At 44.0% G+C, this 23,129-nt stretch overlaps 2 protein-coding genes across 7 annotated transcripts in view; one reads left to right on the top strand and one right to left on the bottom strand.

Annotated features, from left to right (window-relative positions):
• dlg3 (discs, large homolog 3 (Drosophila)) overlaps positions 1-8,656 on the top strand; it is an 83,642-nt gene extending 74,986 nt beyond the window's left edge. For 4 of the 6 annotated variants that reach the window (XM_069171705.1, XM_069171706.1, XM_069171708.1 and 1 more), the window contains 10 exons: positions 1,358-1,534; positions 1,675-1,750; positions 2,476-2,575; positions 4,164-4,205; positions 4,438-4,488; positions 4,618-4,719; positions 4,815-4,987; positions 5,704-5,813; positions 5,956-6,047; positions 7,321-8,656. In XM_069171705.1, coding sequence (XP_069027806.1) covers positions 1,358-1,534; positions 1,675-1,750; positions 2,476-2,575; positions 4,164-4,205; positions 4,438-4,488; positions 4,618-4,719; positions 4,815-4,987; positions 5,704-5,813; positions 5,956-6,047; positions 7,321-7,427 — 1,030 coding nt within the window. In that variant the 3' untranslated portion in view covers positions 7,428-8,656. Of the gene's footprint in view, positions 1-1,357; positions 1,535-1,674; positions 1,751-2,475; positions 2,576-3,261; positions 3,308-4,163; positions 4,206-4,437; positions 4,489-4,617; positions 4,720-4,814; positions 4,988-5,703; positions 5,814-5,955; positions 6,048-7,320 lie in introns of all 6 variants that reach the window. The other 2 variants (XM_069171707.1, XM_069171709.1) reach the window with 1 other exon arrangement.
• Positions 8,657-10,605: 1,949 nt separating this feature from the next.
• tex11 (testis expressed 11) lies at positions 10,606-21,408 on the bottom strand. The gene is made up of 29 exons (XM_069171711.1): positions 21,381-21,408; positions 19,995-20,107; positions 19,698-19,782; positions 19,460-19,539; positions 19,296-19,376; positions 19,065-19,184; positions 18,766-18,846; positions 18,561-18,646; positions 18,434-18,491; positions 18,246-18,341; positions 18,084-18,165; positions 17,691-17,769; positions 17,393-17,544; positions 17,208-17,293; positions 16,717-16,854; positions 16,429-16,531; positions 16,183-16,307; positions 15,556-15,641; positions 15,018-15,071; positions 14,893-14,933; positions 14,728-14,805; positions 14,533-14,603; positions 13,928-14,041; positions 13,625-13,697; positions 12,849-12,998; positions 12,620-12,728; positions 12,361-12,481; positions 11,577-11,744; positions 10,606-11,230 (listed from the first exon to the last, which is right to left on the bottom strand). The coding sequence occupies exons 1-29, from the start codon at positions 21,406-21,408 to the stop codon at positions 11,159-11,161; spliced, it is 2,730 nt and encodes a 909-aa protein (XP_069027812.1). The 3' UTR covers positions 10,606-11,158.
• Between the last annotated feature and the right edge of the window lie 1,721 nt (positions 21,409-23,129).

The raw sequence follows: 23,129 nt of genomic DNA on the forward strand, positions 1-23,129 counted from the left end.
TCGCCGCAATGGACCGGCGCGGGTCAAGGTGAAAGGGACTGCGTGACGCAACTCCACAGTCCGAGCGCTTCCCCACGTTTCTGCCGCGGTGCGCTGATGCGCTTCACTTAACCGAAGCCCGATAGCTGCATTACCATAATGATTTACCAGATAAAAGTTCAGCGGACTTTAGTCGGGTGTCTCAAGAGTACGTAGGTGTTATCTCATCGCAGGCCCCCTATAGTCAGAGGAGTGTCAACTAGTCGGACTCACGGCCTCTCTTCCAGATGGACTCCCGCGAGGCATGCGGAGCCGAACCTGCCCGCTCCTGCGCGGGTGACTAAGCCCACAGTTACGTTTGAAAAGCTGTCTAGTTTTTCCGGCTGACGCGGGAGCCGCCGTGTCCTCCCAGCCCGGCCCGAGGAACGCGGAGGCGTTCGGCCTCTTTGGAGCACTTAAAAAAAAAAAAATAAATAAAACAATAGTGTTACATGTGCTTCACGCTCTGTAACGCAAGTATGTCGAGGTGCAGTATCATGCCCAAGGAAAGGAATTTGATTATTACTCGTCAGCCCGGGTTGAAAGTGCACTCGCTTCCTTGTTCGCCACGCAAACCGATAAGCTTCCTCTCATTACTGTTTACGTATTTCTAGATACAGTCTCAGTATTCAGGAATAGGGTGGCTGAAATATGAAAACAGAGGAGAGAGAAGAAAAAAAACAACAACAAAAAAAACCTTTGTTCACCGGACTGCGATGTGTGACCTGTAGATATAGGCTTGTAGGTCAAGGGAAGTCTGAACCTGTAAAGCAGGTATGATGCCTTCAGAAATGGCAGCGGGTTCACCCGTTCGACAAGATGGTGACGCACGCAGACAGACAATAAACAGCGCACGTTTGCGGTGGATAGTATGTGGCAACAGTATTTAGAAATGTCAAATGGAAGATTATGAAGGCCATGCTTTTTAATGCGTCATCGCCTGAACTAATTCACGACATTACATGCTTATTGTTATTATTATTATATGATTGACTGATGAATTAGTGGCTTTAATTGATCTGTTCTCTGCAGTCAAATGCCTGACATGTCTGATTGTGTCAAAGATAACTTTAAAGGTTCACATATTTTAAGTGCAGTTCAATCCCAGCCAACATGAGAGCAATGTGAAGTAACTAACCCCCCCAAAACCCCAAAGCAAGTACGTAGCACTGGCGTGCGTAGCTGCCATTTTGTGCCAATGTTTGCACACATGTTGCAGTAATTTGACCATGTTGCATGTGATGTACCTTCACAGAAATTAAAGATAAAGAAAGGAGTGTAACTAAAGCTCTCTCCTCCCATCCCCCATCCCCTTTTTTTTTTTTTTTTTTTTTTGCAGAGCTTTGTTTGACTACGATCGAACGAGGGACAGCTGCCTGCCCAGCCAAGGCCTGAGCTTCTCTTACGGGGACATCCTTCATGTCATTAATGCTTCTGACGACGAGTGGTGGCAGGCGAGGCTCGTCACACCTCATGGGGAGAGTGAGCAGATTGGGGTCATTCCGAGCAAGAAAAGGTACCGTCCCCTCTTCGTCCGCAGCAGCGGCGTAACGCCACGCACGGCTAAAATGTGACAACTCCTATTCGTGCCCAGCCTCAACTTGACGTATTTCCTCTTCCTCCTCACCCACCCCCCCCCCCTTTCTCCCCCTCTAGAGTGGAGAAGAAGGAGCGGGCCAGGTTAAAAACAGTCAAGTTCCACGCCAGGACAGGCATGATTGAGTCTAACAGGGTAAGTGTAGAGGGCCAGCTGCTCCCCGCTCCGGTGCCAGAGCGGCTGTCTTACGAGCTGCCGCTGGGCTCCCGGGGAGACGGCCTACTTTACCCCCCCCCCCCCCCACCCCCCTCCACTCCCCCCTCCCCTACCCTCCTCCCCCGAGTGTGGGAAAAGGGACCAGCACCTGCTCACTGGAGCAAGCACAAAAAGGCGCTCGTATTACTGTATAGATTACACAGGAGCCCGGCGGGGACGGGAGGTCTCCGGGAACCCCCGCGGCTCGAGCGCCCGGTGATGCCAAGCAAACGCGCCACTGACAAAATGTCTGCACGTTCGTCAGAGGCCGGTCTGTCCGGTTTTAATTTGGAGGAGTATAAGTCGGCTGGAATGTTTTGCCTGTATTATCTATTATGCAAGGGGATTAAATTCACTTCAAATGGTACATGGTGGTTAACTTTGGTCAACAGACACCTGGTTCCTTCACATTGATGTGCCGTTCATTTTCACCCATTACCTGCCTCTCATTTTCATTATTTGACGTGTTCTTATTCCTTTGGGTTTCTTTCGTTTCGTTTTGTTTTTGCATGGATGTCGAGTACCTTCATTGAAACCCATTCTGTTTTTGTTTTCACGCTCTCATCGCCCCCCCTCCTCCTCCCCTTCCCCTTCCCCTTCCCCCTCCTCCTCCTCCTCCTCCTCCTCCTCCTTCTCCTCCGGCTCACCCGCACGTCGACAAGCAGCCAGTCAAAGTAAAGCGCAAAAAAAGCTTCAACCTCTCGCGCAAGTTCCCGTTTTACAAGAGCAAGGAGAATATTGTGCAGGAGTTGGTGGAGTCTGAACGTGAGTACCAGCTTGTGTGATGGAGTGGGGTGGTGGGGGAGGGGAGGGGAGGGGAGGGTGGTGGTGTTTTTTTTTTTTTTTTTTTTTTTTTTTTTTTTCCTCACCCTATCCCCTTCATGCTTCAGTTCTGTCTCTCAACTTTCATCCTTTCCGCTCACCTCCAGGGATGGTTTGCGTGACGGCACCACTCTCATCCCTTTCTCACTGTCCCAGAGAGACGCCCCGCCCGCCCGGCCGCAGACGCGCGGCTCTCCCTGGCGCGCCCCGTGCGTCCGTCCACGGGCTCCGGCGGAGGAGCGCCGGGCCGCGCGCCGCGTTTTGCCGCATTAACACACGCAGGCCTCCCAACGCCGTGTTGCCACCCCTCGAATAAGTCCCGATCAATTCTCCAGTCAGTCACTGACCCACGACGAGAAGAATCTCATTAACCGGACCGAAGCGTTAACGCTTTTTAACAGGTCAAAATCCCATTTTAATGGGATTGGGCCGGCGTAATTGAAAGGCCGTGGCTTACCATGAACAAAGTGGAGCTCAGGCTTAATGAGTACGGCAGCACCATGTGTCAGCGGGCCTGGTGAGCACGACGCGGCACTCCTCTCCCTCTCTGCCCCGACTCTCACTAACCTCTTCTTCTTCCTGTCTGCTTTCTTCTCTTGGTTTCTGCTCTCACCTGTCGGGACACCTAGGACTTCCCAGGGTTAAGCGATGACTTTTATGGATCAAAGAGTTTGAGTAAGTGTGTGGTTGTACTGTGTCAAGCAGCTGTCCCACCCTCCCCCCCCACCACCCCCCTCCACCCCCGAGTTCACACACAGAGAGAGAGAGAGAGAATATATATATATATATATACATACATATATATATATATATATATATATGCTTTGTCACTGCAGACCCAGCTGGGAATGCAAAAAAAAAACACACACACACACACACATGCTCAGATTTACAGTACATATATTCCTAAGGGTGGGTGAGTGAACGTTGCACTTATTCTGGATGTCTCACAGGGTTCCTCACAATACATGTTTAGCTGAGTTTTGTCCTACGAGGTCACACAGAGCTCCAATCCATCCGTCACCAGTGCGGGGGCGGGGGATGGGGGTGAGGGGGGGGTGTTGCTACGTCTGGTTGGAAACCCTTTTCCCTCCGGTTCCCCTGAGTCAGCCAGCTCCCGCCTCCCTCCCATGTTTCCTTTTTCTTTACCCTGATATAGATCTGCTGCCACGGGCACGGATCTCGCAATTGGAAACGTTGGGCAGGGAACTGTGGCTCATTTGGGACATTGTCACAGGAAACACTTCACTTTCTATTGCTCGCACCTAAAACCACTTCCCTAATATTTCGAGAGCATGGCTGCTGGAACCAAACAAGATTTCTCCTTTCTTTTAATTCCCTTTTGGTTTTTTTTGGGTTGTTTTTTTTTTTTTATTTCCCAGTTGCTTCCCCCCCCACCCCCCTCCCCAAGGTTGTTGAGGCAGGTGAAAATAATTTTCACCCATAAGACGATACATTTCAGTTGAGTGCCACTTTGGTTCTATGTTTTTTTGTCAGATGATGTGAAACTTTCTCTCTTTTGCGTTTGCAGAATGCCTGACATCCAACACGAGCGACAGCGAAAGTAGTTCGAGTGAGTCACCTTTATTTCTCCCCCCCCCCCCCAAAAAAAAAAAGAAGGTCTTTCTGGTTTGTTTTACACTGCCCACATAGATGAATGACACACTAGATGTCCTTCAGTTTACTTGTGAAATGATATCTGTAGCTTAATATTTGATTTGGACTGAAATCGGCCGTCACGGTTTCATTCTATTTCTTCAAATGAGATGTAAAGTTTCTGACGAGTTTGTATTGTTTTATTACAGAGGGTCAGGAGGACACGATTCTTTCCTATGAGCCAGTCATTCGACAGGAAAGTGAGTGAAGTGATTCTTCTCCGCATTTTGAATGGAGGAGAAAAAAGAAAAGAAAAAGGGAGATTACATGTTTTGTTTTTGGTTTTTTTTTCACGGCTCCTCACCGGCCTTCTGTGTCTCCAAATGCAGTTCACTACACGAGGCCTGTGATCATCCTGGGCCCGATGAAGGACAGAATAAACGACGACCTCATCTCCGAGTTCCCCCACAAGTTTGGCTCGTGTGTCCCCCGTGAGTCGACAGCACGCGGCACCTCCACGCGGCACGCAAAACACAACAACGGCGGTGACAAAAATAAACTTGTTCCATTCGCCCCTCCCCGACAGATACGACTCGTCCCAGGCGAGAGAACGAGATGGACGGTCAGGATTACCACTTCGTGGGCTCAAGAGAGCAAATGGAGAAAGATATTCAGGATAATAAATTCATTGAGGCCGGCCAGTTCAATGAGAACCTCTACGGGACGAGCATCTTGTCTGTGAGGACTGTGGCCGAGAGGGTAGGCATCAACACTCTGCAGGATTGGTTTTTTTTTTTTTACCAGATTTAGGTGGCCCGCTGAATCACAAAGCAGACGTACGTCACTAAAGGTCCCATATTTGACACTTTTCCGGTGTTTGTATTTGCAGTCACGGTAAACATTGAGAAGATATTTGTGTGGCTTGTAAGTACCAAAAAAAAAAAAAAACCCCGTCTCGATATAGTTTTGCGTCTCGTCTACGGAGCTTTTCCCCGGAGCTCCACCAAAAACGGGCCCGTTTGTGTCTGCGTCTTTTAAGGCGTGCTGACGTCAGTAATGTTCCCTTCTGATTGGCCGACTCCTTTCTGAGTGACGCACTCTCGGGCCAACCTCGGGGGTTTCCTCTAGATTTGTAGCTCGCCATCTCCTCGACGGAATCGATGCTCTGCGGGAGTTCGCGACGTCGCAAACTTTTGGAAGTCAAAAGACTCGCGCAAACAACAGTTGCGGAGTTTGTGGTGTGCACCGAGCGTTTTGATACGCATCAACTCAACCCGTTTCATAATACTTTTTTTTTTTTTTTTTTTTTAAAGGAATCAGAATTTATACGATGTGGGGCCTTTTAATGTTTCAGCACCGGCTTTCCCAAAAATGATTAGTTTGCTGTATGACGTTTTGCAGCATTTCAAGAAGCTGTGTGACGGAAATCTGCACTGGAAGCATGTTTAACAAAACGCACTCTTACCTCCCTGCAGGGGAAACACTGCATTCTGGATGTGTCTGGGAATGCCATAAAACGACTGCAGCAAGCACAACTTTACCCGATTGCCATCTTTATTAAACCAAAATCCATTGAAGCCCTAATGTAAGTCAGCGATTTTTTTACACGTGTCGTTATGTAGATATCAACAGGTGTGTGTGTGTGTGTGTGTGTGTGTGTGTGTGTGTGTGTGTGTGTGTGTGTGTGTGTGTGTGTTATATTAACCAAAACCTTCTGTCGTTTCCAGGGAAATGAACAAGAGGCAGACGTACGAGCAGGCCAATAAAGTCTTTGACAAGGCAGTTAAGCTGGAGCAGGACTTTGGAGAGTATTTCACAGGTGGGTCACTCGTGATTTATTTATTGTTCTGATTTTAGTCGTCAATTATTTTCTCTCAATTGTTTTGATAATGATTTTTTTTTTTTTTTTTTTTTTAAACGATTGTTAAAAATATGCATCACCAAAGCCCAAAGAGACGGTTTCAAACTGCTTTTTTTTTTTTTTTCGTCTGACCGACAGCCCAAAAAACCCAAATATATTCGGTTTGATATTGTGTGGCTGTCGCCATAAGAGACGACTGTAAGAAAAAGAAAAACCCATTGAATTTGGAAAAAAGATGAAGTGCAGATCAATTTAGCTGATCGATAGATTTGCTTATGCTCAATTGAAGTCATTATTTGATTTCTCAATGAATTGTTCATTATATGGAAGAAAAAAAAAGCAAAATTATCCACGTTTTATCTGAACAGTTTGGAATCTAAAGATATTCAAATTTTAAATAATAATAGAAATTTGGCAGATTATTACATTTGAGAGTCAAATATTCAGCATTTTGGGTCGATTAAACAACTGAAATAATTGACTGATGAACAAAAGTGTCCGACTAATTTTCTGGCCATAAACTTATTGATTAGTCGACTTAAGCAGATTTCAGACCAAAGATTTTTGACAAGATGATTTTAACTTGTAACTCCTTGTAAATTCTTCCGGTCTGTAACATCCTGAAACATTCCAGTTTCTACCGGAGCAATAAGACGAGATGACGTAACATCTCCACAGCAGCGACGCTTCTGTTTTAACCTGCTGGGTTTTCCGGTTGTTTTTTTTTCCCCTCTCATCGCTGGTAATAAATTGTAGTATCTTAAAACCTTAATGAGGTCAGTGAAAGTGAGTTCATTAAAATAGTTGCATTTTCAGCTGTGATGAAACGGTGGAAAACATTTATAAAAAAAAAAAGAAAAACGACGAGGTCAAGCGTTCGCAGCTGCCTCATCAAAAGGCTTATGTCATACGGACGCGGATGTTCCTCAAACGGTTTGATGAGCTGATCCTCTCTCACTTCCGCATCCGTCACCTGACCCGTTTGTAACCGCGACCGGCTGACTTTGCCGCGAGCCGATTGGCTGCGAAAGGAGCCGACGCCCCTCGTGTCGTTAAACTGCCGTCTGGCGACTCGACGCGCAGAGTCGTCGACGACGACACTCTAAAACGCTTTTCCCCGTGATCACGCATCCTTGGTCTGAACTGGGCTTTAGTGATTCAACTCCAGTTCCGATGCAGCCGACAAATATCTCTTGCCTGTGTGTGTGTGTGTGTGTGTGTTTGCCTCCAGCTATTGTACAGGGTGACTCACTAGAGGAGATCTACAACAAAATCAAGCTAATCATCGAGGAGCAGTCCGGGCCCTACATCTGGATCCCCTCCTCAGAGAAGCTCTGAGCTCCCTGCCGTCCCCCCTCTGCGTTCGGTGCAGAGACCCCCCTCCCCTCACCTTCCCAGAGACCCCACCCCAGGCCCAAATAGCCCCACCCCCACCCTCCCCCCTCCTCCTCCTCCTCCTCCTCCTCTCCTCACCTCCTTTTTGCAGATATGTTTCATATCAAGTTTTAGTGTCATCATTATGTTACTCTCTAAATGAAAAAGAAGTCTTATCACCATTACTGTGACTGTGCACACCCCTGCATGAGTTTCTCAACAAATCCATTCAAAGACTGGAAATGCCATTCCAAAGGAATTTGTCATATGAAAACAAAAGGGAAAAGGAATTTAAAAAAAAAAAATCCTTTTGTGAACCGGGACTGACTGAAGATCAGAAAGTTTTGCAGAAATCCAGAGAGAGGAGTTGGGATTCAAGAAGAAGCTGCAGGGGAACAGAGACAAATCATACCAAGTTGGAACACTTTGTAAATCTTCATCCAATCACATTTAAAAAGACACGCAAGATGAGAAGTTGAAGACCAATTAATTATTTTATTTTTTTTCTAAAAAAAAAAAAAGACTGGATAAAATCAAGCCCTGCTGATGGTACTGTTCACGGAGTCATCTCTCTTGTTTATAGTGACTGAGGAAATTAGTGGAGGAGCCTACAAACTGGTGATCTATTTATCACAAACCAGCTTGCTGTTTGGTCGTCTGCCAGTTGTCTGTGCTGCAGCCCATAAAGACATCTTGGGAGGCAGATCAAGAGGAGGAAATGCGTCGTGAATCTCTACATTTATATTATGAAATCACAAGATTAAATGATAAAATCCTACTGAGATTTTACTACATATTAAAAACTACACATTTTACACTTCACTAGAATTGTCAATTTGGAGGGCTGTTAGATTTCCCTTTTTTTTTTTTCTTTCTCTCTTTCTTGTGGGATTTTTTTTTTGTTGTTGTTGTTTTGTTTTTTGTTTTTTTTTTGCTTGTGGTTTTTAGCTGCTCTGTGTAAAGGAATGGGGGTAGAGACGTGTAACTGGGCTCTCTGCAAAACACCAAACTGCCTTACATCAAATACAAATTCTGTTTTGTGACTACCTGTTGTCTGTGAGGGAGGCTGCACACAATCCACGAGGAAAAGACAGGAAAACGTTCTCGTCTTTCCTTACTTTTTTTTTTTTTGTGTCCTCCAGCTGTCAGGAGGCCTGACTTTTGAGTGCAATAGATGAAAAAAAAAACAACAACAACAACAAAGGCTCGCCTGTGCGGGCCTTTTGTCCCCTGTATTTCAGCCTTCTTTTTCTTTTCTTTTTTTTTTCCCCCTCTCCTTGCTTAATTAAAGAAGAATTTGGCCATTGGATTACAATTTGGACAGCCAGAGCCTCCTAACTCATGTTGAGCAGCAGACCACCCTATTACACTCTCTGCCTTCCCAGAGGATCTTCTTCTGATTGGTCACATGGTACTGTCCTATCTGCCGCCCATGACGGTGGCCTTAAAACGGGTAGAGCAGGACAATAATTGTATTGGATGTCCTAACGATTAAAGAGTCAATATAACCTGTTTTGGATTGTCCCCCTGTCCCCCTTACCAAAAACAAACACTAAAGTTGGGTTTGAGTAAACCTAAACGCTTTGTGTATCTATAAACGTATGAATTCTTGATGAATCTGCCGCCGGCAGGTGCTGAACCGCTGTGTTGAGCTCTCGGTGTGTCGGAAGTGAGCTGGACCAGCTCGGGAATCTTAACGTACAGATACCATCCATCCCCCACCCTCCCCGTGACCGAAAGGCCGCGTCTGGGCGATGACACTAAGAGTTCGTAGTCGTCAAACGTGAACAAACAAACACAAAAAAAAAATGCTGAAGTCGCCGAGTTGCAGGCGTTGTCAACCGGACGGCGTAATCGGGTCGAATCATGCGTCTTCTCTTTTTCGCAAGGCTGGGAGTTTGTTCTCGGCCATCGGTTCGTTCAGTAACCCTTTGGGGTGGCTGTGTGGCATCACCGGGATCGAAATGACCCGCTCCATCCTTCCACGCCGCTCTGTATGTTAACGCGTGCATGCGAGAGGGATCGTCTGAAGAAGGATCGTCTGAAGAAGGATCGCCGTGGCCCCCGATCCTGTGAACGCTTTCATCCTCAGCTTCTTCTTTTTTTTTTTTTTTTTTCCTTCTTTCTTTTTTTTTTTTTTTTTTAAAGAGTGCAAAGGAATTTCTTTTTCTGTCTTTTTTTTTTGTTTTGTTTGTTTCTCCTCAGAGAGCCAGACCCAACAAAAAGTGTTAACCTTTGACCTCTGGGTCCCCTGCTCTCTCCCACCCACAGAGCACCTGTACCTGCAGGCATTTTCTGAACAGGTGTGCCCACCTGCCAGGCACCACTGCTAAACCAGCTGTCATTACCTGTGTCAAAACCAGAGTTCAGGGAATAACCGAAGGGAACAGAGCCATTTATATACTGCTTGCAGACTGTTTCAAAAGGGTGTGGTAGCTGTACAATGTAAATAAGCCCCCAGCAGATCCCCCTCACCTGTGCTTCATGCATGTGTGAATCAAACTGGGACAAACATGTTTTATAGACCACAAATGTCAGGTAAGTAAAGTTTGAGCTACTCGAGATATAATTTCCATACAGATGTGCTGTATTGTTGGTATTTCTCTTCAAATGCCTATTGGAACACTTAACTAGTCAGTTCGGGGAATCCAGTTCCCTCGAGTAGGGCCTGTCTACATGTGATTTCTTGTGGAACGTGTCTGGGTGTATAGATTTAAAAAAAACAAACAAAAAAAAAACAACAACAACAACATATATTGTAAAATAAAGTGACGCAGGCAGAAACCTACACAATATCACAGAGACCAGGAGCATCGATCAATACAATATTAGAAGTTTAGAATTGGTCCTCTCTGGTGTTTAGTTGAAATACAGCTGACTGTTAACAATGTGTGTGGTACTCATACCTCAGTCAGCCATGTCAAAGCCCAAAGAACTTGATTTCATTTTACTCTTTCCATTGAGGTTGTGGTAACAAGATGGAACCTGAATGCCTCTGTGTGTGTATAATTGATGAGGGTCTTTGTTCTGATGAGAGAAATGACGACATATATGCTTTTTAAGTTGGTTTTTTTTGTTTTTTTTTTGTTTATTTGGTTTTTTGGGGGGGGCGGGCGGGAGGGGAGGGGGGGGGGGGTTCAGGGTTCTTGTTTGTACTTTTGGGGTGATGATATGTTTAAGTTATAGCACATCTGTGCAGTAAGTGCTTGCAAACATGAACCCTTTGATTGTACAGTAGTTTCCTTCCTGTCACTGCAGGTGGTACAGCCTATCAGGACACTTGGCCTCATGGTCTTCCCTGTCCTAGTCATGAGGGAACACAGTCCTGCAACTTTTGTTTGGGTTTTATTTTGGGACTTGACAAGAGTTTATTTGTTTGAAAATAAAATATGTGACTCAGTTATGATTTGGATGTGCTTGTTTGCTGCTTTTAGCGACTCGTTGGCTTTTAAAATAATTGGAAGTATTGCGAGATTTGAGCTTTTATTGACCAGTAGAGAGACGGTTGACTTGGAACAAAAAAAAAAAATCAAACCGGAACAAAATGTGGTCGTCGGGACGCCCGAAGTTACACAGACTGAAAGCAATATATCGAACTGAATGTTGGTTTTTTTTTCACAACATGAACGTTTCCCTGCAACAAAGCGATGAAACTGAATTTTAGTTCGCCTTCAGAACAGGCGTACAACTGCTGTCTATTCCTCCATGATGAGGTTTTTCTTTGCTTTGTCCAGCCTGTCCAGGATTTCACTGTAGAGACCCGACATCTGTGGGTACACGACAAACAAAGCTTTTTAGATCACGGAGCCGTTTATCTATTACCGGGACCCCGTTTTGTTAACCTTGGGTGACGCAATACGAAGGGCTACCGGTGGTGTAACTCTTATCCCACCCGGCTGAATTTTGAATACTTAAATACTCTTTTGCAAATGTTTTGCAAGGAAGGAAATGCAATCGACAAATCTGACTTTAAAAGGCGCGCACTGTTTTGGTGAGTAACACTAATGCTCATATACATAATTCATCTTAAATGTGTGTGTTCCTTTTGCCTAGATGTATTCAAGCTGTCTCCATCACGCTACACCCTCCACCCCCCACCCACCCCCCAACTACCTGTGTCTCGTAGCTCTCCCGCAGAGATCCCAGGTGGCGGATGAAGCTCATGGCCAGGCCACACCACTTCTCGGCTTCGGGGAATTGAGCCAAGCTGTACAGCAATATCCCCGTGTTCCAAGCCCGAGTCAGCAGCCACAGGGTCTCCATCTCTGGGAAGTCGTCCGGCTGCGGCGAAGAGCAGGAAGATGTTCAAAAGGCCATTTAACGGAGGCCACCTGGCTGATTTCACTTGACAGAATCGTTCTAGAGGTTTGAGGCAGCAAGTGCCGAGTAAACTTTCCTCAAATCCTGTCCGTTTGTGCGTTATCCTTTTCTAACGCTGGGAAGTCTTAAAAACAGGCAGTGAACAAACTCTTTTTAAATGTTTCATTCATATTTCACGACACTTTAATCTTTTCCCTTTACTTTGATCCAAAGAATTCCACAGCTTTCAAGTAATAACTCAATATGAAAGGGGGAAATATGCACTGCCTCTACAGCAGCGTAATGTCTCAATAATTTCATGTCTCTTTCAGAGCTGGAGCTCACCGGCAGTATGATGACTTGTGCAGCTCATTACCATTCAAATTGGCAGGAAGGGGGTGGTGAATGGAAGCATCTGCTAATTGAAGTGCTGCTGAAAGCCCATTGATAAAAAAAAAAAAAAAAAAGAGGCTTCCAGAACAGCAGGCAGGCATGGAGTGGAAGAGAGGGGGTTAATTATATAGCAGGGAGCCGGTCTGTTGGAGGGAACAGGAGGTGGGAGCCAAGGGAAGTCGGCGTGTGATTGGCGCTGACTCACTGCGGTTGCGATGATGGACAGGGCCTCCTCGTAGTAGCCCCTCACCTCCTCCAGCACATGGGCCTCCACCTCTGACACACCGCTCGGGAGGGACAGCTTAATCAGGCCGTGGACGCACTTGCTGAGACGGGGGGGGGGGGGGACACACACAAAACGGCCACAAAATCAGAAACGATCTCATCCCGACAACATTTCGGTGCAAATGCAGCGCTCACGACCCATGGAGGGTATTTTCATGCAGAGCAGTGGTGAGTTTTGCCTGCAGCGGGCCAGGTCAGCCTGTGGTTGTTTCTTGTGCAGAGAGAGCGCAACCCTCAGGGCCTTCTTACACAGACGAGGGAAGTGGGCTGGAGACTCCATAGCTAAGGCTGAGAAAAAAAAGATGATGCAATAAATACCACAAACGCTAATATGTCTGTTTCTTGTCCGTTTCACGGTATTTCAGCAGAGATCATTTTAACAATACAGCTGGGTGTTTTTTTTTTTACCTGCCATGGTCTCAAGTACTTTGGTTTCAACGTTTTCAAGCTCCAGGATGGACTCCAGGACTGTTTCAACCTTGGGATCATTCAGTTTGGCGCGAGCTTCAAATTCATACAGCAGCAGTAGAGTGTCAGTCGGGTCCATGGGGAAGCTTCCTGTAAGTACATGTTGAAAATGCATTTAACTTTGCTCAGTTTTGATTCATGAAGACCCTTAAAAAAAAATATATATATATATATATATATATATATATATACGCATATATATATATTTGCTTCTTTATAACTGAACAGTCATAACGTTAAAACCTATGACGGCTGAAGCGTTAAATATAATACAGCAGCCCAGCATTACATCCTCCCTTCAAAAGGATTTATCGTGTCCAGCTGTTATTCAGTCTGATTGAGAGGTGTTGACTCATTTTAATGGTCATCGTGGAGACTATAATTTGTGGTGTTGTTGAACTGTACTGGGTTATACTGAGAGGTGTTCCTGACATTTTGTCCCTCCCATTTAAATGCATTGGCTTGACAAAATATTAGGAACACCTCTTAGTGTAACTCTACAGTTCAACAGCACCACAAACTGCAGCCTCCAAACTGACCATTAATCAGACTAAAGAACAACGGAACATTTATAATCCTTAGGAAAGGAGGATGAACTGCAACGTTATGGCCGTTAGGTGTATAACTTCTGTACTATGTGTATTTTTTTCCCCCTTTGTTTTAAGTAGTTAATATGTGCAACAACAACAACAACAAAAAAGAGCTATTTTATATACCTGATGCTTTCAGTGTTTTCCAGATCTCCCAACAGGTCTGCATGTGTAACAGAGCTTGAGTGAGCTCCTCAGTCTGTGAACCCGACAGAAACACAAAACAAGCAACTCAGGATTCATCATCGCCACCTAGTGTTCGGCTCCTCTTCAAAGGCAGGAGGGGATTCAAATGAAAAACACCTACGCCGAACCAATACTGTTGTTAGTCACCTCTCCTCTCCTCTCCTCTCCACCGGTCTTGGTACATTTCCATCCATGTGGATGGAGAGCACGTTAAATGTGGGAGATAGGCGGTGAGTGGCACACCTTATTGGAGTGAGGAGACTTCCTGCAGAGCTCCAAAGAAGCTGCCGCCGCCATCAGCAAACAGGTCTTCTGGCCCATGAGGAGTGTGCGATCGGGAGGGCAAAGCTGGGAGAGCTGTGGGTTCATGCAGACGTACACACACGCGTATGACGGAGGAACTGAGGCAGGATAGCGTTAGCTCTTTCGAAAAATATGTTTGACTGATCGATGAGAAGAAGAAACAAGAGGGGAGATTCTGATCTGGAAGATTGCGGTTTTAAGCACGAGATCAATTTGGGCTCGAAGTAGCTCACGCCAGTTTCTCTGAAACGGCAACTCAACATCCAACAGCAGAGGCTTTTCACTGTGGAGTTGATGGGTACGGATGCATGTACACGAATCAGGCATGTAGACTCACTCGGCGTCACAAAAAGGAAATGAAGGTGGAGGAATAAAAGCGATGCAACGCGCGACAACACATATTCTGACGAACGTCAGAGGACTGAGGTTACCGTGATCACAAACTGATGTTCCTCTCTGCAGCGGCGTTCGGGTGCTTCCTGATTTGCGCCCACTGACTGTAGACATTGATTCATTCACCTGACAAAGCTAATAAAGGCACTTGCCTGGTAAGAGAGCACAAAGAAATCCCTCATTCTGTCAGGGCTGCTCTCACACTGCAGAGCCGAGTTCCAAGCTGCAACAAGGAGAGACACGCACACACACACACACACACACAAAATATGAAGCTGCTGCAAGATTTTTGGTGATGGCACACCGGATGAGATTGAAGTGTCGAGGAAAGAAAGAGTCTTAAGTACCAATCTTTCTGAACCAGTTCGCTTCCTCAGTGCGTTGCTCAACAGTCATGTGAGGCTGGTGTGAAACTGTCTGCAGAGCTGCAGTGACCGCAAACAAAACGTTACAGGGTTATGACGCACAGCAGACACACAATGCAATTTAACCCCGACTGCACGTGTACTCACCCAGTTTAAGATATGGCAGCAGAACATCCAGATTCACGTCCCTGCATGGAGGGATTTTTTTTTTTTTTAACAAAACCAGCTTCGAAAATACTACGTGATGATTTGGTACCTTCTCTTTCCCTCACCTCATCTCATCACTCGATTTTTCTACTGTGGAGAGCGCAAGCCGAACCAAACACCTGGAAAAAAAAAACACAAAAAAAATATGAATGAAGAAACTGGTGCTGACCTCCTTTCTTTCACCTACTAACTGTATTATACAGAGACACACTTTCAGAGAAGTGAGGGAATATAGGTCAGTGGATCAGAGGTGTGTGGAAAACGAACAGACTCACTACAGTCTGTATGCCACCTTTACTAAATGTGGTCACTTAATATGTAAATATTTCTGCTCTCGAACAATAAACTCTAACCCTATAAGCGAGCTTAGAGGTTAGCATCGGGATTATTCAGATCTTATACTAGTGGTTCTCAACTGGTGTTGTGGTATGTCCATCTATTCATTTACCATCGATGATAACTTAAGTGTGTACGATAACCTTCCTACTCTCACTTAATATTTTTCACGTGAGAGAATATTTGAGTTAAACTGAGGTAAATTGTTTCTCTTGGTGTGAACGTCTTCATTTGTACATTGAAGTTGATGTTTTAGTTGTCACAGACCTCAGAGCCGTCAGCACCTGAGCTCCATCTCTGGAGTTGTCACACAGACTCTCCAGTGCTTTCATGGCAGTTTCTTGATGTTCATTCTGTCACATAGGGACCAAACATCCTCATCATCATCATCATCATTAATACCACCACCCACCAGTGTTATTCATCACAGTGGCACAGTACACTAAAGAAAATATTTGCTAATAACTGTCTGCTGCTATGTGTGTTTGCTGATTGTAGCCTGGGAAATGGAATATAGGGCCCGTGTCACACTTATTCGTAACTATATATATTTTTTTTTTTTATAGAATTTGTACTTATTTATACTTCCATGTGCAACAGGTCTGAGGAGGAGGCAGACAATGACCACCACTGAATCTTTTTACCCGGCAGTGAGGAGCTTTTTCTTCCTGCAAAGAAAGCCTTCACCAACCAGTATGAGGTCAGTGACAAGGACACGATCCCTCATCAGCTTCCCACTCACAAACACTGCCAACTGTGTTAAAGTGACAAGTGCCGCCGGTGGCGCTATTTCATCATAATAATACCGTAAGACCGGGCAACGTGATAATAATTCCATCAGACCTCGATCATACGACGGGTGTACAGAAACGAGCGGTGAGTGATTAATTCTACCTCCAAAGCAATCTGAGCAGCCAGACTGAGGAGATCGGAGGCAGCATTCTCAGACACCAGCAGTCTGTCCTCACTGGCAACAGGACTCTTGGACAGGCGTCCCATCGCGTTCACTGCCTCTGCAGCTGGTGCAAAGAAGCCGACTCGTCAGCGCACAAGACAAGCTTAACGGTAGTGAAACTACAACACTAGTAGCGTGCATGCTTTCGCTGCACATGCATCACGCGACTCGTGTTTTGTAGGTACCTTTTTCCACATTTTTCTCCTGAATAGCAATCTTGTAAACACTGAACTGAGTGAAAATGCTGTCAGGGTCACATCTCTCTGCTTCTTTGATCGCTTCTTTGGCCTGAAAACAACAAGTGTTAAAACAAAAGCAAACATAACTCATGCATTTGCAATAGCAATTTGACAAGATGCGCTTACCATTGCAAATAGTGACAGAAAAACTACCTGGTGGGTTCTGACATACAGCACCCACAGGGACCAACACGTTTCTTTCACTGATTGCTGTAGTGGCTCAGGTTGTCTTACCTTCTCCAGTTGCTTGAGTTGCAGGAAACAAGAAGCTCTGTTCCTTTGCAGTTTGGCTAAGTTGGGCTCCATTTGGCCTGCTTTAAAGAAACTCAGGGAGTAGTTGTACCACTGAAGAGCCTCCGAATAGTTTCCAGCCTGGAAAGAAACACAAACATTCAGTTGAACTTTATTTGTCCTTATGGAAATTGATCTGCATTGAGCCTGACGACACGGTTCAGGAGCAGTGGGATTTTTTTCCTCGTTGAGGCCAGCACCTTGTTGGAAGGCACTATCGGAGTGTTCCTGACATGCATGTCTTCGTGTTTAAAGGAAACCACAGCACTAAAAGCAAACATACACAAATAATGACAAAACGTACAAACGCCACACCTGCCATCTTGCCATGAAGCAACAGCGCGGATCACTGAGAAAACATGATGATGATATGTGTCTACATCATAAAATACCAAGGGTGTGAATTAGGGATGAAGAAGCTGGGTTTGGCATACCTCAAAGTGTTTGGATGCTTTGTCCCACAGGATGACATGCAGACTGGTGAGGGTCTGTGGAGTCAGCTGTTTACCTGTGTAGTGCCCTGTGTGGGTTTAAAAAAAAAAAAAAAAAAAAAAGATTATACTTACTAAAACAGTGGCACACTTACAGTGCATTATTATAAAAATGTGTCATGTTATACCAGTAATGACATCTTCTATCTTCTGTTTGCCCAGCAGCTCCTTGCCTCTCTGCAGCAGGAGCTCAATGTGCAAGACAAGAGCAGTTCCCAGGTCAGGGGACGACTGAAAGTGCTGACACACACGCTTCAAATACTCAAATGCCAGGACTTCTCTGGAGAAACCAAAAACAGATACTATTCAGAGTTATGTGTGTGGGCATTCCTACATAAAACACATGTATATATGCACATGTCCATGTAAGGCTGTGTGTGGGTGTGTTGTGCCTTTCTACAACGTACAAAGAGCTAAGATGCTTACCTGTCTTCAGATACGAGCAGCTTCACCGTGCTGAGACACACTTCGAGAGAAACCTCAGGGTCCAGCATCTCATCAAACCCTGAAAACATGTTTTTATGATGTTGTTTTAAATGTTCATGTTTAACTTTGCTTTCGTCGCCCGAGGAGACACATTAACAACACTTCCCCGGGTCCCCGTACAAGCAAAGTCTTCTACTGGTGAACCCTGAGCAGGTCCTCGAGAGGAGTTAAATCACTGTCGAGACTCCTGGTGGTTTCAGAGGATCAGACTCGGAGCAACATTGTATTTTTCAATCCACTTCCTCCAACTTCTCAGCCGATGACACGCCACTGCTGCCAATGTTTAGCAAATTCGGCATAAATAATTCACGGAGGACTCTGGTATTAACTAACCTGCTCTGACGTGATTGTCTGAGGCGCCACATCTCAGGAGTATTCTGATCTTCAAGTACAGTCCAGATGCGCTCACACATTCCTGCACGGCAAAATCAGATACAGAGCTAGTTCGTCGGTTCAAAATGCATGTCAGTGTGGAAATGATTTCACCTGTCCCACCTTGTTGGCTAAGTTCACAGCATTAAGCGCCTTCTCCTGAAACCTCTGACTGTCCCACTCTAAATAAACAGTGGCTAGGAGCCGCAAAGCCTTGGCCTATTGTGAGAGAAATTAAAAGCATTTTAAAAGAATATTCACAATTTCAACTGTAAATTTGCAGCCACTGCTTCGACTGAACTTTGTCTTACCTGGACTGCAGATCCAGGGGCATATTTCACATTCATTTTCCCAATGTCATAGCTTTGGCTGAAAAAAAAAGAAGTCCATTTCGCACTGTTTCTCAACACTCATGTAGAAACTAAACATTATGCTTACCTCAACCAAAACACACTGTCCTCAAACTTCCTCAGATTATAAGTTTCTACTCCAAAGTTGTAGCACATGAGGGAGAGATATGCCGTCTGTGTTGAGAAAGGATATTCACAGTTAACATCCCCCACACTTTCAATAACAATATGTACTGTAAATGTGAAACATCAATGTATAGTGTTGTTATAGTGAAAACAGAGGGTTAGCTTACGTCTTTTGGTAGCCGCAGCAACATGTCTTTACAGCGCTGCATGTAGACCGCAGCCTCTTGGTTATTCCCTTGAGTTATGGCCTGCAAAGAAGAACCTCCAACTAAATGTCAGCAAACAATATTATATTCCCTATTTGCTATTAAGACATTTCCCCCTCTCATTGTTTCTCAGTTCACATTTTAGCTGTCTCACACTTCACACTGCAAGTCTGTCAAAATAGCACTTCCTAAGCTGCCAAATATCACAAGAACAAATATTCACATTGAAGGTGTTGAACATCACATGTGACACAGCTCACCGATTCTGCCTGGCATGAGAGAATTCGAAGCAGATCCTTCTCCACATCCCCCTTGGACGAGGTGATGTCAGCTGCTCCGTCACCTCTGGACGTCAGCTGGCTGTAGAGGGTTTCCAGGCTCTGGGGATATCGTGCGTTGAGAAATTTGTAAAGGCTCCATATTTCTGTTTGCTCCCATCTTAAATGGATTTAAGCTCTCTATCATTTTGAGTGTTCATTTTTTTTCTTCACCTTGACAGCAAGCCTCAAGAATTCATCTGCCATCTGGGGATTCTTGCAGTCCAGCCAGGTTCTCCCTGTTTTGCTGGCCATCTGTAAAGATTAGACACTGAGAAATGGGCCTTGTCCTGCTGTAATGTTGAGCACTCACCAAGCGTGGCTGTGGTATTGCTTACCAGTATCTGCCTGCGGATGACGCCCTCTGTTGGATTCTCAGGCTCACAGCAGTACAGCAGACCGCACGCAACATGACGCACTGTGAGGATGGTGAAAACATTTGAACGTGACGTAATATTCCTCTGACTACCTCTGCTTACGAACCCCTTTTTTCAGATAATATTTCTGAGTATTATCACGATAATCAGTAAAATAATCGTTCAAATATATAAATATACACAGCAGGTGGAAGTGTACCTTTGGCTTTTTGAATTTTACTGATGGTGGCACCAACATTCTTCGTAACGGCCCAGTTCCACAGCTGAATGGCACACTCCTCAAGCTGTGAGAAAGAAAGAGAAAAATGCATGCGGCTTACAAATTATGCCAGCGTCTTGGTCACATTGAGCTGGCATAATGCTGAATCAAAAAAACCACAACTTAGACGTAATGCTAGATTAATAAATCGCATGTAAACCTACAACTAAGTTTCTGTAGTTATAAGAGTACTTTACTTTTCTGACCAGGACTGTGGGATGGGACTCTCTTACCTACCTGTGGATGTGGTATTTTGGGGAAAGCCTCCAAGCCAGAGACTTCAGAGAAGAGTTTGTCGATCACCTCATCATAGTCCGTCAGCTGTTTCTGCAGCAGCTTCTCTGTGAGACCTGAATATGAACAAGAGCAGTTGAAGACATGTTGACACGAGAGGGCAACAGCAGACACGTCATCTTCACAAGTGGGGTGTGACGTACGACACGGTATGAAATATTGTTTTGCCCACTGACGGCAACCTTCATATTACCTCGGAAGATGAACAGAGAAATCTACTAGATCATCATTACCTACTGGTTGCATTAAAAAAAAAAAAAAAAAAAATGCCATCAGCAATACCCTTTAACAATATTGTCCAAAAAGCAACAACAAGCACATTCCTGCAACGTATCGGAGGAGCACCAGTAAATGAGTAGGACTCAACTTTTTTTTACTTTTGTGTTTGAGGAAGTGAAATGTTTTCCCTAAAAAGCTCATTACTCAGTAGCCGGTTTCACACCTAATGTGTTTTGTTTTTAAGAAGCATTACTGCTGGGCTAACAAACATTTGAATATTACCCCTGAGCAATGACTGTTCAAGTAGTATTTCAGTCTAAAAATCCCAAATGAATAATACATCCCAAAGTTAAAAGTTTATATTACAGAAGATAAATTCAAGAAATGTCTTTCTTGACCCAGTGAGATTTCACACCGAGTCAATTTACTGTTACTTTGAGTACTGTATTTAGGTATTAGTGTCCAGAAATATTGTTAGGTTGTTCAAAATTACATTACATTATACTATGTACTGCTGTAGCCCAATATAAAGATAATCCGATGTGAAGTTCATTTCCAGTATAAATTCAGGTCAAAGGGGAAACCTAGTTTCTCTAACATGTCTGGGATGTTTGAAGCATAAGGTTTAATGGCACTTACTGCTGGCATGAATGCGTTACCAGAATCTCCAACTACCTCTTTAACCATCGGGATTGAACAATAATCAGTATGTGCTGAATGATTAAAAAGGTTTTTGACTTCTTACCTGTCCACGTTGCACCACCGCATCCGATTTAAAACAAACATGGCTGCGAACAATAGTTTTTCTAACCAGAGTCTTGAATTACCTACCGGGGTTTTTTTGTTTTTGTTTTGTTTGTTTTTTTTGTAACACTGCTGGTTAGTTTATCAGCTTTCTGTTAAAAGAGAAACCAATGGTAACTTCTGTTAACATACATAATCAAACTTAACCTAGCTAGTTAGCCTTAGCTATCCGCGAGCCCTTTGGTAGCTATGGTAACCTGGTTAAATGGTCAGCAAAGTTTAAATCACGTCTTCGTCAAAACTCTTCTTACACTAATACTTGGTTTTTAAACTTGGTTTGACCGCGGGAACAAGACGGTTACTCACATTTCATGGCTGAAACAAGCTGCTCCATGTTAAAGGTGTTTCTCCATGAAGGAGTCCTGTAGTTGCTCACCACCACGTCACATCTGGTTTGCCGGCTTTTTCAAATACCCGCGAAAAAGCGCTTTAAGACAAAAGTTTTAATTTGTTAATGAATCAGATTTTTTTTTTTTTAATTTATTTATTTATTTATTTTATTACTCAGCATTTTAAAATACTGTTAGTTGACATTAAGCGACATATAACATTTAACTACCATGATGGTTGCCATGGTATATCAACTTTCTTTTTAAAATTGACCTTGTGTGTAAATACGTATATTTCAGATTTTATACATTGTGGGTCAACAAAGCTGCATAAAATAGTATGGCATTTAACAGTAGTAGGCTACTTGCAGTAGGCTTATTCTGTCAACAGTAGCACAATATTATCTGATCCTGATATATCATCATTGAGATATTTGACTCTCTTCAGTATAGTAAGTTTGTTTGTTTGGTTTTCGCAAAAAAAATGAAGGTACTCTTTCTCTTCACATATTTCATGCAATGTCAAACAAACAAAAGCTGAAGGTCTAAGTGTTCATTTCTACATCACATCTCTGGCAGGGGGAATATAGTGAACAGAGACTCACTACTGCTGGTCTGCATCTGCAACATTTATGATACTCTCCACTGTTTTTGGAAACCAATAACCTATTTTTATTTAGCCATAATAAGCCAATTTACAAAAGTTGATTTATGTCTAAGTAATAAAAACAGCACATTGTATTGTTCTGAAACAGCATCATCAGTCCAGATGGTCGGTCATTACAAACTTATCCTGTAAACCCAAACCATGACCAAATCCACAAAGATAAAAAGCTATAAATTCTAGTGCAGATCCCAAAGCTTCCAAAGATACCAAATATATCAGACTCAATAGTAGCAAAATGTGCATTGATGTATGACGTCTAGAATTTGAACACAGACTTTGAACTGAGTGTTTGTTGCTCCCGAGGTTAGTGGGAGACAAACTATAAATCAGTTATTAAAAATAAATTTTAATGAAGGGTTGGAACAAACTGATAGACATTGAGCAATTAGGTATTTACAATTTTAAAGAGGGAATTAAAATGGAAATGCATGTTTGACGGTTTACCATTTGATTTCCAAATGTTAACTTTGACCAGAATTAATTTTTAATTGATGATATTTTATTCCATATTACCTGTTTCCACTTACTTTTCTATCTAATCCAACAATAGGGATGTCGAACACTAAATATTTAATGTGAATCTTTTGCAAAGAGACCAATCTCGAGCTGTTTGCTGGCAGCGTGCCTGTCAAATTTGACGTGTGATGGATGTCAAGAAATCTTTTAAGTTTTCCAATCAGTGCAGAATTGCATCCATGACCCTGACTTGACAATGGACAATTTACAACACACTTAGAATTTGTTTTGTTAAAATTGCAGCCTTTAAATCTTATTTTCCCACCAAGATTTTCTCCAAAGCCGCTGTGTGAATGGGTTCTGGAGACCATGACACTATTTCCACATGAGACTGAGTACAGTCATTTGAGCAACAGGACAGGCAGTCCTTTCTTCCCAAATAAGGCCAAAGGAAGAAGACATGCTGTGTGTGTAGAACCAGTCGGTCCCCCATAGTGTGTTTTTAACCGCAGCTTCTAAAATATATCACCTTAAGTCCACCCCTCTCAGCTAGCAACTTCCAGCAATTGTTCATCTGAAGACTTTATCTGTTGCCCTCTTTAC

The sequence above is a fragment of the Embiotoca jacksoni genome, unplaced genomic scaffold (genome assembly GCF_022577435.1).
Source record: "Embiotoca jacksoni isolate LCO1_2020_lvr unplaced genomic scaffold, fEmbJac1.0.p SCAF_5, whole genome shotgun sequence".
NCBI classification, from domain to species: domain Eukaryota; kingdom Metazoa; phylum Chordata; class Actinopteri; family Embiotocidae; genus Embiotoca; species Embiotoca jacksoni.